The following is a 14,007-nucleotide window of genomic DNA, read 5'->3' as shown; positions in this document are numbered from 1 at the left end:
CTCTGGTGCTGACAGTCGCTGGCTCCCGGGGAGCCGGGCCGGGACTGGGAGGGGGGCCGCGCGCAGCGCAAACAACTTCTGCTGTTGAGAAAAACATCTCAAGACGGTGCTGGTGAGAGATTATTTCTGTTGGCGCACTCTCTTTATGTAAATGCCACGGCGCTGGCTGGCTGCTCATTTGCATGTGTAATCACAGCAGGCTGTGCTGGGGGCGGGGCCCGTAATTATGTTTTAAAATATCACCCGGATTGTCTTTGCCCTGTTCCCTGCGCCCCGGGAACGCTGGGCTCTGAAGGGTCTCCGTCGCTGTGTCAGGCGGGAAATGCCCGGGTTGCGCCGGTGTCGGCCTCTGTCCCTATCCTGCCTCGGCCTCCACCAAGTGTCTGTCAACCTGGGACAATCGGGGGGCGGGGGGAGGCGGCAGGGCGGGGTCAGATACACAGTGGGGGGGGCAGAGCTGCAGGGGGTCCCAGCACCCCCGCCCCACCCCGTCCTCAGGCCTGGAACCCACCCTGCCTTCTCCCACGTGGCTCTCGCCGTGGATTTCCACGCGTGGGGCCACCGTGGTAGCCAGGACGCTGGCACTCCGGGGCTCCCCCACAGGGAGATAACTTGGGTGGATTCCTGCCCCGACACTCTTCCTGCTACCCTCTGTCCTGAGCACCCCCTGCACCCCCACGCCCCAGGCAGCTGCCCCCGCTGAGACGTTTCCCTGCGACTCCCTGAGGTGGGGCCACGGCACAGCGGGACAGGGGTGCTGGCCCAGCCTGGGTGGCAGGTGCAGGGTGGGGGCTGGTCTGAGCCTTCTGGGCGGGTGTCCTGGCACCAGGGCATTCTACAGGCCACCCCCTCCACCCAGGGGTGCAAAAAGGACCTCTCGCCACCCCCGGGGAGCAAGACCCCATCCCGGGTGGCCGTCAGTGGCTAGAGGGCCTGTTCCAACCTGCAGAGCTACCTCCGGGTCCCGGGCGGGGGAGGGCCGGGCGCTCAGTGGGTAGCGAGGGGACCTCCCCCAGAGCAGGTGTGATGTCATAACGAGGACAGCAGACCGGGAGAGGAGCCCCCCCAGGCCCTCGCCTCATGGGTGGGGACACAGGGACGAGGGAGGCAGCCACGTGGGCAGCCTGCTGGCCTCATGGTGAGCGCTAGGCTGGTGGCCTCGTGGCACATGGGAGCTGGGGCGGGGGCTGCGCTGGGGAGCTGGGCTTCACCCTGGGGCCCTGTTGGCCTTGTGCAGGCTCCAAGTGAGGTCTCAGCCTGTGAGGCCTCCTGGGACTCGGGGCAGGAGGGGCAATGGGGAAGCGGCAGGTGCCGGGCGGGGCCCCGTCTCCTCACAGCGCCTAGAGCGAGCCGAGTCTCCCGTGGTGGTCGTGGCACGAGGGCTCTGGGCCGCAGCCCCCCCTCCCCCCTGAGCACCCCTAGAGGGCACCCTCGGCCCGACTACAGCAGGTCCTGCCAGAGGACCTGGCCGGGCCGGGAGGGCACCGAGGGCGGGGCCGGCAGGTGGCCTGCGGAGCTCTTGGGGTCACAGCAGCAGCGCCAGCTGGCCAGCCTCATGGGGACGCCGAGGGGCCTGTCGGGGAGCAGAGCTGGGGGCACGCGCTGGCGCAGCTGCATGTTCGGGACCCCGGACTGTTGTCTGCCCCACGGCGGCAGCAGCTTGTCGGGAATGTTCCCGGGGGTGCCGGGAGGGCTGCCCCAGCGACACGCTCCGCCTGCAGTTGATAAACGTTTGCGGGGCTGCTCCTCCCACCTGCCTGGCGAGGTCCGATGGGCTGTGTCCTTGGAAGTGCCAGGGCCCCACATCCCCTCCCCTGTGACACAGCTGGCCACGCCCGGCTGTCTCTGGCACGGGGAGGCGTCAAGGATAGAGCCAGGCCAGGCATGGTGGCTCACGCCTGTAACCCTAGCATTCTGGGAGGCCGAGGCGGCCGGATTGCTCAAGGTCAAGAGTTTGAAACCAGCCTGAGCAAGAGTGAGACCCCGTCTCTACTATAAATAGAAAGAAATTAATTGGCCAACTAATATATATAGAAAAAATTAGCCGGGCATGGTGGCGCATGCCTGTAGTCCCAGCTACTCGGGAGGCTGAGGCAGGAGGATCTCTTGAGCCCAGGAGTTTGAGGCTGCTGTGAGCTATGATGACGCCACGGCACTGACTCTAGCCTGGGCAACAAAGCGAGACTCTGTCTCAAAAAAAAAAAAAAAAAAGGACAGAGCCGGGGCGACTATACCTGGGACCCTTTCTAGCTCCCAGCCTCCCCTCTGCCCAGTCTCCTGGCAGCGTGGGGGCCACCCCGCCCGGGTGAACCCCGACTGTGGGCCCCGCTGTGCCAGCCTCACCTCCAGCCTCGACGCTCCCACAGGGCCGGCCCCCACCCTGTCCTGTGCACCTGCACTCTCCTCCCTGCCCCCCTCAGCCCCAGGCCAGGCCAGCCTGGGTGGACGCCTGCCGCCTGGGCTCAGCCACCGGCCGGTCCCCGGCCTGGGCGGGCACCGCTCCCTGCATCTCCTGCATCCCTCCACTCTGGGGCTTCCCTGCCAGGGTAGGGGGACCCCAAGTGGGCACAGGGGGTGGCCGGGGCAGGTCTGACGAGCGGGCCCCGAAAGCGCGCTGGGACCCGCCCACCGGCCAGCGGTCACCACTCACCTACTCGCTTCTGGCCCCACAGTGCAAGAGAAGCCGGAGCCGGTGCCGCTGGAGAGCCGCTCCTGCGTCCTCATCCGCCGAGACCTGGTGGCCCTGCCCGCCAGCCTCATCAGCCAGATCGGGTACCGCTGCCACCCCAAGCTCTACTCCGAGGGGGACCCTGGGGAGAAGCTGGAGTTGGTGGCAGGTGAGGCCTTGCGTCCGGCTGCCTACTGTATGCAAATGTCCTCGCTGTTTACTTTTTTTCAGAGCCATGAACAATGTACTCATCACCAATTAGTCAAAAAAAAAAAAAAAAAGAAAAAGGATAGAACATCTTATATTTCCCCTAATTTCCTTTTAGAAGAATGTGTCATTAAGAGGAGTTATTCAATTGAATTAATTTCGCATTTTAATTGAGTCCCCTGGGCTGGGACTGCTCGCTGGCAGGGCCTGCGTCACGAGGAGCCTTAATTTAGGGCGCGGATGCAGCCACGTCCAGTACAGGTTCCCAGCCCCCACCCCGAGCATCCAGTTGCCGCCCCGGGGGGCGACCGCCAGGTTCCCAACGGCAGCCAGTCGCAGAAACGGGGTTCTGAGCAGACTCGGGCCCGCCAGTCCCGTCCCCGCCCAAAGGTTCATCTTCCCGTGGGTCTTGAAGGCCGTCCTGCAGAAAGATGAGACTTAACGTGCGGCCGCCCTCCTTGGTGACTCTTGAGCTGTTTTCTGGTCAGTCTTCCCCTCGGGAAGTCCCAAGCCCTCCTGGGCAGGCCCCTCAGGCCTGGCCTTGGCCCCAGAGCCCAGTGTCCTCCTGAGGCACCCGCCCTGCCCCGTGCCCCAGGGGCCAGTCCCTGGATGGTGTCTTGGGCACCCCGGGTGCTGTCCCCTCCGCTGGGAGCCCCACCTGGGACCAGCCTCCGCCTGGGACCCCTTTCGTCCTGCGGGAGGGAGAGCAGCTTCCCGGGCCACCTGGCCATCGAGGTGGGGCTGCAGCGGCTCTACAGGCCAGGTGGGCTCCTGTCACCTTGTGGCTGCGGCCCTTGGCTGTCCCAGCGCCGGCAGCAGTGGCCTGTGTTTGGGGGGGCCACTGGGCTCGGAGCGTGGCTCCCAGGAGAGCTCCCGGACCAGCGCCTGCACAGGGGCCAGAGATGGGCCCTGACCCGGGGGGGCTCGTAGGCTCAAGCCCCAGTCGGGGAGTGGGGTGCTTAGGGTCGTGGAGACTGGCTGCCCCTGGGCGGGCCAAACAGGCCCCTGGGCAGGGGCAGCGACCGCTACGGGGACCAGTCGGCCCTGAGGCTGCCACACCGAGGGTCCCCTCACAAGAACAGGGTCCTCATATCTTCCCTCGGGCCAGCCCTCCAGAAAGAGCACGGCCGAGCCTCTGTCCCCATGGAAGGTTCCGGGCATGCTATGTGAGGCTAGAGGAGGAGCCACACGAGACCAAGTTCCCGGAGCCCCCAGCACCGGGAGGGTTTCCCGTGGCCCGTCACGCTGCACCCTCACTCTGCCTTCCCTTACCAAGTCGGGCAGCCTTCCGGCTCTTTCCCAAGCTCCCTTTCCAGGCAGCGACGTCCCCTTTGTTCCTCGCAGGGTCCTATCCTGCTGTGGGTTCAGAGCCTTGGTCGCCAGGGCACCCAGGCACTTCCCCAGGGGGGCAGCGCGGCGTGGCCCCGGCCGCACCTGCCTCACTCTGTTTCCCCTGCAGAGCACCCGGGGGGGTCAGTGCTGGGCCCACTGAGGCTGCAGGCAGACCCCCCGCCCGGCCGAGGCTCTTCCCATCTGGGCAGGGACAGAGTGTTCCCCAAGCCAGGCCAGGGACGGCCCCTGGAAGTGTGTTCCCAGGAAGGTGGCCGGGGCAGCCACGTGGGGGCAGCCACGTGGGGCAGCCACGTCCTGCCGACAGGGCCTCAGCCCAGCGAGGACAGCTGGGAGGTTGGGACTCCCTGGGGGGGCGGGAGCCACAGTGGCTTTCCCCAGCCTGCGAGGTTTTGCTGGGCCGTGGCCTTGGCCGTGGCACCTCCTGGTGGCCAGCAGGCAGGAGAGGAGGTTGCTTCTCCCAGAAACAGGCCCAGAGGCCCCGCCCTGCCCCCCACCTGCTGTGGCCCCGGCTCACCTGCCCCTGCCCTGGGGAGGCCGGGAGCCCTGGGTCTCGGAGGCGAACTCAAGGCCTCGCCTTCCCGCGTTTGCCGCCCGCAGGCTCCGGAGTGTACATCACGCGCGGCCAGCTGATGAACTGCCACCTCTGCGCGGGCGTGAAGCACAAAGTGCTGCTGCGCAGGCTCCTGGCCACCTTCTTCGACAGGTGGGTCGGCGAGTGGGCGGCGGAAGGTTCCAGTCTCCTCCAGCTCCGAGCCTCGGCGCTCAAGCCCCTTGTGCGCCCTGACTCCCCTGCACCCGGGATGTCGGGGGCCCCTGGGAAGGGCGTAGACTGGGACTTGGGTCTTGGGGGGTTGGGGGGTCCCCTGGCGTCTCCCCGAGGGCCCATGCACCCCGAGGTGAAGACCGGCACTCACTCCAATGCTCGAAGGGTCGGCCGAGCCCGTCCCCAGGGCGGAGCAGCCCGCTCCCATGACCAGGGTCCTCGGGGACACGGCTCAAGACTGGCCCTGTCACCTTCCCCACCCTGTCACCTGAGTCCCCTTCCGAGCCTGGGGTCGGGGGGCTTCTCCTTCATCCCTCGGAGGGTGGCTGCCCCCGCCCCTGCCCCTGCCCTGGGCCCACGACCCCTGGGACACACGCCGGGTGGACGGGCAGGCCGCGGGGCAGGGAAGCTCTCGCTCTGGCCGCCTCAGCCGCCCCGCCCGTCTCTCCGCAGGAACACGCTCGCCAACAGCTGCGGCACCGGCATCCGATCGTCCACCAGCGACCCCAGCCGCAAGCCGCTGGACAGCCGGGTCCTGAACGCCGTGAAACGTGAGGGCGGGGCCTCCGGGGCGGGGCGGGCTTGCTGGGGCCGGGCACCAGCCGGAGGGCCCCGGGGGAGGGGAGCTCGGGCCACGCAGGGTGCCCGGGGGTGGCCGCGGGATGGGGCGGGGGCGGGGAGAGGAGGCAAAGAGAGCAGCGCCGGCAGCCCTGGCAGCCAGGTCTCGAGGTGCTAACGTTCTTGGTAGGTTTCCAAGTGTGATGAATTCAGCTGCGAAACTATTTTAATACGTGAAATAGATCTAATTTTCCTTTTTGAACAAAACCCCTTATTTACATTTCGCAGTTATTTTGAGGCTGTGCCATCTGTTCGGCCGGCTTCTGCCTCCGGCTCCTGGGCACGCGGGCGGGGCCCAGCCCGTGGCGGGGCCAGGCCTGCCCCGAGACCCCCGACGTGGGCAAGGCCGCCTGCCGCCCGCAAGGCTGGGCCGGCCGAGACCACGGCCTCCTAGGGCTGCCCGCTTGAGAAACGCTGTCTTGCCTTCTTGCTTTAAAAAAAAAAAAAAGCCTTGTGAGGCTCATTCTGCTCTCAACAGCACGGGGCCTTTGCCGCCGGTGAGCGCGGCCCCCAAGCTCCAGGTGCGGGAGGGGGTGAGGCTGGCGCTGGCCCCGGGGACCTGCCTCTGGCTCTGGTGCCCCCGGAGCATCAGGCCCAGCCTCGGTCCGGCTCCCACAGACAAGGGAGGAGAGTGGCTTTAGCCGATGATGGCGGTAGCCATCTGTCACTCTCTTCCTCCAGGTTGGGGACGGGGACAGGGCAGGGACTCTAGAGGCTGGGTCCTTGCCCACGCCTGTGCCAGGACCCTCCCACCAGTCCCAGTCTGCAGGAGGAAGGGGGGAGGCCGGGAGAGGCTGAAACAGGTGGGCGGAGGCCAGGGCTGCTGGACCTGAGCAGGCCAGAGACGTCCCAGAGGACCGAGGGCGGGGGGCCCGCCGGCCTGGGCAGCGGGAGAGTGGCCGCCGGTCTGCAGCGGCCTGGTCCAAGGCGCCTGGGTCCCGTGGCCCCCCGGAGGCGTGGGCCGAGCAGGGCCACGCTCACGCCCCGCTCCCCGCGGCCCTGTCCCCGCAGTGTACTGCCAGAACTTCGCCCCCAGCTTCAAGGAGAGCGAGATGAACGTGATCGCGGCGGACATGTGCACCAACGCCCGCCGGGTGCGCAAGCGCTGGCTGCCCAAGATCAAGTCCATGCTGCCGGAGGGCGTGGAGATGTACCGCACCGTCATGGGCGCCTCGGCCGCCGGCGTGCCCCTCGACCCCGAGTTCCCGCCCGCCGCCGCGCAGGTGTTCGAGCAGCGCATCTACGCGGCCGAGCGGCGGGGCGACGCGGCCGCCATCGTGGCGCTGAGAACTGACGCCGTGAGCGTCGACCTGAGCGCCGCCAACCCCGCCTTCGAGGCCGCCGGCGAGGAGGCGGACGGGGCCGGCTCGGTCATCCAGGAGGTGGCCGCCCCCGAGCCGCCGCCCGCCGAGGGCCAGAGCCCCCCGCCGCCCTTCGAGCAGGGCAGCGCCAGCCCCGGCAGGCCCCAGACGCCGGCCGCCGCCGCCAGGAGGCCCGAGGGCGCCTACGCGGGGACTCTGTGAGCCGGGCCGGGCGCCGCGCCGCGGGGGAGGGACCGATACTAGAGCTGCTTGCATGCGTTACTAATACGAACCAATGTGATCAAGCCACTTACCTACTGAACTGCTACTGTTGCCTGAGAAAAATGTGATTTTTATTCTGCTTGTATTTAAAACTGATGAAGGAAACAAATGCATTCATTATACTGTAAACACTTAGGCCCCGGGGGACCTAGTTGCAGAGCCCCGGGGCTCCCTTTGGACATCCACAAGGCTAGTCTCCGAGCTGGGGCTCCCCCCTCCCCGGGGAGGGGTCGAGAGGCTGCCAGGGCCCTGGTGCCCACCCTGCCCCCTCGCCACCCCGGAGGCCTGGGCTGGGCCGGGCTGTGCGTCCCGTGACACTCTGCCCCTTCCCGGTGGGCCCCTGTGGACGGTGGGCGGGGCTGCGGCCCCAGGCGCCAAACTCCTTATTTTCCTTCTTCCTGAGGCTGGGGGAGAGGGGGCCGAGCCCACCGGGTCTTCCACCTGCGCGGGGCGTGTGTGTGCAGGCGTGTGTGCGTGCGGGGGCCGCCGTGAGGGTGCAGCAGTGGCCGTGGCCGGCCACTCTGGGGTGGACGCAGGGTGCTTGTCCAGCTCCCCACGCACCGTCCTGGCCCTGCTGGACCCTCTGGGCTCTGCGGCCCCGTGGTCCACCAGCCCCACCGTGGACATGCGTGGCTGGTGTGGCCACACCACCCGCTGCCTCCTCTGCCACTTTGGGAATGTGCTTGTCTGTCTTTTTGTTTTTGTAACTTAGGTCTGTTTCATATATTGTTTGGAAATCGTCAAACCCAACAGAGCAAAAAATTTGGGGGGGGATGTGTGTCCCTGTGCCAAGCCCGCCGTGGCTTGGGGCAGGTCACGTCTGGTGGGCAGGTGTATGCCCACGCCCCCGGCCCGGGCCAGGGTCCACTCACCCCCCGGTGGGGGCCGAGGGGTCCCAAGGAAGTGCAGCCAGGACGTGTGGAGGCCGAGCTCAGGGCCAGCCCGGGGAGGGAGGGGCTCTGCGGGGGCAGGAGGCCACCACACTTGGGGTGTGGGTGCCTCTGCGGGTGCCCAGCCTGCGGGTGGTGCGGTTTGCAGGTTTGCAGGTGTGGGCGCTGCAAGGGGACCAGGGGTGCAGGGGTGGGGAGGCCCGGGCGGAGGGCGGCCTGCTGGAGGGTGAGTGCTCGCTGTGACGTTTAGGCATTGTTTCCTGAGTGGTGAGGGTCACAGGGGTGTGAGCTGCGGGTGTGGCCACTTGCCCAGGTGCCTTTGCTCTTGTCTGGGGGCTGCCTGGCTTCAGAGACACAGGCAGGTCCCCAGGTGTGGCCAGAGGAACCCCCCATCCCAGGTCGTGAAGGGTCTGCTGCTCCCCCTTGCCCCCAGCCCACCCGGAACTCGGCCCCCGCAGGGCACGGGCCGGACGGGCCTGGCTCAGCGAGCGCAGCAGGCCCGGCCCGGCCCGCCCCGCAGTGGGGGCCCTGTGCTTGTGCCCCGGCGTGGGGACCACGTGTGCTGACACTACCCTCCCTGTGTGGGGAGGCCTTGGGCACCCTCCCAAGGCAGCAGTGGGGGCTGCTTCCTGCCCTGCACCCAGCCTCCTGGGCTCCTCCAGCCAGCCCGAGCATGCGCCTGCCCTTCAGAAAGACACGGTGCCTTCCAGAAGGGGGCCGGGGGGAGGGGGGAAGGAACCATGGGCAGGCACCGTGGAGGCAACCTCGACCCCCCACCCCCCCTCGGGGCCACGTCCAGGGAGCCCCAAGGCCTGCATTCCGGGGGCGAAGGTGGCCACAGAGAGCCACCTGGCCCAGACGTGGCCTCTTCCTCCCCTGCCGTGGGCCCAGGTGGGGTCGGAGCCCCGTGCGGCCCGCTGGGGACCAGGACCGAGACTTCCTCTGCATCAGGAGCGGCTGTGGGTGTGGAGGGGACGGCGGGAGGTGGCACTGCACCCTGTCCCCTCTGGAGCTTCCCTTCATCGCCGCCCCACCCACGTTTGCACTTTAATTTGACCACCCCTGGGGGCCTGCGGGAGGCAGACCCGGTGGCAGCAGAAGGGCTGTGCCCCGCCCCCCGGCGCAGGGAGGGGTGCCGCCGGCCTCAGCGGGACTTGGTGGCTGCACGGGGGACACTGGCGCCGCTCGGGCTAGCACAACGCCCCGCAACCTCTGTCCCTTATCTTTGCGGTCGCCTTCGGTTCTGTTGTTCTGGGTGAGGAAGGCGGGAGCTGTGATGGGTGGGACTTCCACGGTGACAATTTAATGTGAATGGGTTCTGAGCTCTCCCTGCGCCCCGGGCGGGCCAGGCCGAGCGTTTTGCACTAATGTGTCCCGTGGCGGTGGCCGCGGGTGGGAGCGAGCGTTTGCAGGTGACGATTGTACCGGCCGGGGTGCCCCCTCCGCACCCCGGATGTGCCGCGGGGCGGCGGCGGCAGCGGCGGGCCTGGGCTCGGAGGGGCCTTCCAGAGTGCCTTAGCATCTTTTGATCATTTTTCCCAAGGAAAACCAATTAAGACAACCGGACCCTCCCTTCTCCTTTGTTTACAAGACGACTAATTCCAGAGTCCGGGGCTGTCCCGTCCTGCAAGCGAGGCCCTGGCTCACCCAGACCCTGTAGGCGAGAGACAGCCACTCGGTATTTATGCGGCGCCTGCACCTCCATCCCTACGCCTGACTATTAGCAATACGCTTACCCTGTATAGAGTCTATTGTAGAGCTAAGCGATAGCCACGCCTTTTCAGGGGGGGACGGAAGGGACTGGGCCGCGACGGAGCTGCCGGGGTGGTGGGCGGCCGGCCCAGGACCCAGCCTCCACCCCACCCTCTCCTGCCCCGCCCTCGGCTCCCCGGGCCGGGCCGGGCGGGGCAGCCGTGCAGAGGGCGGAGGTCCAGGAGAAGCGCCGGAGATGGGACAGATACTGTGAGCCGGCGGGCCCGCCCGGCCGGCGCGCCTCGGTACTTGAATTCTGTCTGTGTCCTGCACTGTGTCTGCTCGCCGCGTTCTCTGTCGTCGCCTCCTCCGCGTGGACTTGGGTGTCTGTCTGTGCCCCCGAATGTGGGTGGAGCCGTGGGCGGCAGGCCAACCGGCCCCGCCGGGTGGCGCGGGCTCGGGGACCGCAGCGGGGGGAGGGGGCTCCACGAAGGTGAAACTGGCTGTCAGGTGTCATTTCTCCTCCATGAAAACTCATTCTTTGAAAGTGTTTGTGTCCAGAGCTGGGAGGAAGGCAAAAGGAAGGTGGACGCTGAGGGGTGGCCCGTCCCCTCCGAGGGGACGAGGGGACTCTGGTGTGCCTGGCCCTGACCAGTCCTCATTCAGCAGCTGGGACTTTGAGCACAGGCCCAGTGCCACCCGCCCCCCTCAGTCATTGACTGCCTGGGTCCCCTCCGATGAGCTACCTTTATGGAAACGTCTTTGCTGCAAGTGGAAAAGGCCGATGGCCCATTAACCAAGTGAAAACTCGGAGAAAACCTCTGTTTGCCTCTGCCGGCAGTGAGTCCTACGCTCAGAATGGAGAGCTCGTAGCTGTCTCCAGCTTTAACTACTGTTTCAGAATGTTGCTGCTGCATGGATTTGTCATTCTGTCAGCCAGCCGGCTCCGTGCGTGTGTGCACGTGTGTGAGTGCGTGCGTGCACACACACATGCATGTGCGTGCACATACACATGCATGTGCGTGCACACACACATGCATGTGTGTGCACATGTGCATGTGTGTATGGGGTGTGCACGTGTGTGAGCGCGTGCGTGCACATGTGCATGACTGAGTGCGTGTGTGTACACGTGTGTGCATGTGTGTGTGTGCACACGTGAGTGTGTGTGTGAGAGAGTGAGAGAGACACACACACACAGCCCCCACACTGGAGCATTTAGGGCTTGGTACAAGATGTTTCTAAAATGGCAAAGGTTGTTTGTGTTTGTTTGTTTGTTCGTTTCGTTTCTTTGGGGATAAAAAGGAAAATTATGCAGAATCTAAAGCATTTGGCTTGGACGACCTGCTCACATTCTGATCAGTCGCTTCCATTGTTAGCATTTTGCACATGATTGTGATTTCTATGTCAAAAGAAGCCAAAACTTGCAATACTATTTTTAGCAAACAAAAAAAAAAAACTAAGTATAAAATGTATAAATATTTTTGACTTGAACATTTGGGTGGCGCTGGGTGCAAATAGAACATTCATCCTTTGGACGGGATGTTTGGGAAAGAGAGACTCTCAACAAGGAGGCGGTGGTTTTGGAGAGTCTGCGTAGGGTTAAAGCAGTACTGTAACTCACGACTGTTAAAAATAAAACAAACTGTTCCTGTGCGTCGTCGGGGAAGGCCTCGCAGCACCACTGGCTAGAGCTCAGCCACGGAAGTCGCAGCTTTCTTTGTTTCTTTTAGGGCGGAAGCCTCAGTTGTGTTGTGCACCTCACTCCCTCCGGGCTGTTACTGTCGCGTCCAGACTGTTACGTTTAGCCACGGCTGACACTGTACCAATAGCTCAGCAGAAACATCCGCGCGTGACCAGGGAAACCGAGGGCTCCAAGCGCGCCCAGAGCCGTTCCAGGGAGTGGAACTCCTACAAACAGAAGGATGTGATGTTAATTGTAAAGCGCTTTGTAAAATTCACATTTACAGAATAATAAAGTCAGTTCAAACCTAGGCTTTCTGGACTCATGCTTGGCAATGGAGCTGGGGGGTGGGGAGAGACAGGGAGGAGCCAGAGAAGGGGGCTGGGCTGTTGGGGACAGGGTGTCCCACCATCCTCCAAGGACGCCCTCAGGACCCCCAGCTGCTGGAGCCAGCCCCAGGCTTGCTGCCCACAGAAGGGCAGGGATCTGGCTGTGGGTTTGGGGGTTCATCTCCCCTCCTCTCCACATCTTACAAGGGAAAGGGGCAGATGGTCCCAGGGTGTCAGTGCCTGTCGGGGGGCCCTGCACCGAGCCCTGGGTGACCTGGCTGGGGTGGGGGAGGGAGGGTCTCCTTTTCTCTGCCCTGGCTTTACTGTCTGGGAAGTGGGGGGCGGCTCACCCGGCTCACCTGGCTACCTGCCACCCCCACAGTGTGCAACTACCTCCCTGGTCCAGACCTGCCCCCACGTGGGCGCAGGTGCAAGTGGGCGGAGCAGGTCCCAGGCCCTGATAGCCCCTGGGGCTGGGCCTTCTCCCTCTCCCTGGCTGTGTCCCTCAGGGCCAGCGGCTGCTGGGGTCCTGGGGTTCAAGCCGGCAGCCATGCCCACCCCTTTGCTCCTTGGGGTTCAAGCCGGCAGCCTTCCCACTCCTTTGCTCCCTGGGGTTCAAGCCAGCAGCCATGCCCAGCCCTTTGCTCCTTGGCCGTGTCCACAAGGACCTTTCTGAGCTGCCGTGGGCCTGCGCAGGGCTTTGCATTAATGCATCCCCCCGCCCTGGGTTCACGGTTTGGGGTCGCCCTGAGCCAGCCTGTCCTGCAGGTGCCACACCACACTGTCCCACCAGGAACGCCCCAGGGGCTGGGGCCACGGAGCACTGAGCCTTCCTGTCCCCGGTGTGGCTGACCCTGCGCAGCGCAAGGCTGAGCTCTCAGGGCCGGCTCCTGCCACCAGCCCTGCTCCACCAGCCGGGCTCCGTCCTGGGCTCAGCCTTCCCACCTGGCCTGCCCACGAGGGTGGGGTGGACCCACAGATGCCGTGTCTGGCCACCCGCCTGGCTGGAGGGAGCGTGGCGAGGACCCACTCCCCAGCTCCGGGCCTTTGGGTGCAACTGCAAGCCCTGGCTGGCGGGGGCTGGGAGGATCATCATGAACCAGGGTCCTGCTGGCCTGGGACGGCCACTCAGCCCGGCTGAGTCTCCTGGTTTTCCGAGAAGGGGGAGCCGGGCCCCTGCCCCCAGTGCCGTGTCCACTGCCCTCTGCCCGTCCTTGGTTCTGGCTGCCTTGCGGACAGAAGCAACTGAGGCATCCGACCCTTTGGGTCCCCGAATCCCAGCTCGCCTCTGCGAGTCCCTTTGTCAGCCTCCCGGGAGGAGGCTGCTGTGTCAGCAGGACCCAGGGGCTTTGTCCTGGCGCTTTGTGCTCCGGGCACAGAGGGACAGGAGCGCTGGGTGGGGGAGGGGCCTGGGAGCTGAGCCTGGGGGGAGGGCGGGGGTGGGGGCTGGGCCGTGGCCACCTTCACGCCAGGGCTTGGTGCTGCTATGACTGACCTGCTGGAGTCCTGTGTGTCTCATGCCACCCACAGGAAAGGCGAATCCCACTCCGGGGGGAAACTGAGGCTGGGGGAATGTCAGAAAAAGGCCCCACCCTGGTCCGTTGCCCCCTGCAGCTCGTGGCCCCCGGCCCACTGCTGCTGTTACCAAGGGGGTTGGGGACAGGGAGTAGTGGGCACAGCGGCTGGGGCTCTGTGTGGGCCTCGATTCCCAGAGCCCTTGGGGGCTCCAGGGCTGGGCTGGGGCAGGTGAGAGGGGCCCCCTCTGCCCCCACGGAGGAACCTGGCTCCATGAGGTGACCAGTGCTCACTGGGGCCCACGTGGTCTGGGCACACGGAGGTTCAGTGGCAGGGTTGGGGGAGTAGAGCAGCCTGGGGGGGGGGCTTCAAAATCCCTGCCCCCACCACGGAGGCTTCTCAGGCCCCCAGGGGTGTCTGTGGCTGGCAACAAGGGCTGGAGCTGGGAGGGGTCACACAGGAGGGGGGCCCTCCAGGTGGGCCCCGTGGAACTGCAGCTGGAGAGGAGGGGAGAAGAAGGGGACCCCAACAGGCTGAGGGGAGCCATTCTGGGTGGGTGGCGGTGCAGAGCAGCCCAGGCGGGAAGCCCCTCCCCAGCCTCCCGGGCCCCCTCTCCGGGCAGGTCTGGACTGGGGAGGAGCGAGGGCCACGTTCAAGCCACGCCAGCAAAGGTGCCGGATCTCAGCCAGACGCCACCCGCACCCTGTC

The 14,007-nt window shown here is 65.8% G+C and overlaps 1 protein-coding gene across 3 annotated transcripts in view; it reads left to right on the top strand.

The window, feature by feature from the left end:
• The window catches only part of NACC2 (NACC family member 2), a 73,664-nt gene extending 61,899 nt beyond the window's left edge, over positions 1–11,765 (top strand). For 2 of the 3 annotated variants that reach the window (XM_012782074.3, XM_012782073.3), the window contains exons 3-6: positions 2,673–2,837; positions 4,826–4,931; positions 5,445–5,542; positions 6,621–11,242. In XM_012782074.3, coding sequence (XP_012637528.1) covers positions 2,673–2,837; positions 4,826–4,931; positions 5,445–5,542; positions 6,621–7,132 — 881 coding nt within the window. In that variant the 3' untranslated portion in view covers positions 7,133–11,242. Of the gene's footprint in view, positions 1–2,672; positions 2,838–4,825; positions 4,932–5,444; positions 5,543–6,620; positions 11,243–11,504 lie in introns of those variants that run through there. The other variant, XM_076009192.1, reaches the window with a different exon arrangement.
• The last annotated feature ends 2,242 nt before the right edge of the window (positions 11,766–14,007 follow it).

The sequence above is a fragment of the Microcebus murinus genome, chromosome 12, assembly GCF_040939455.1.
Source record: "Microcebus murinus isolate Inina chromosome 12, M.murinus_Inina_mat1.0, whole genome shotgun sequence".
Lineage (NCBI taxonomy): Eukaryota > Metazoa > Chordata > Mammalia > Primates > Cheirogaleidae > Microcebus > Microcebus murinus.
This window is presented reverse-complemented; position numbering and strand designations above follow the sequence as displayed.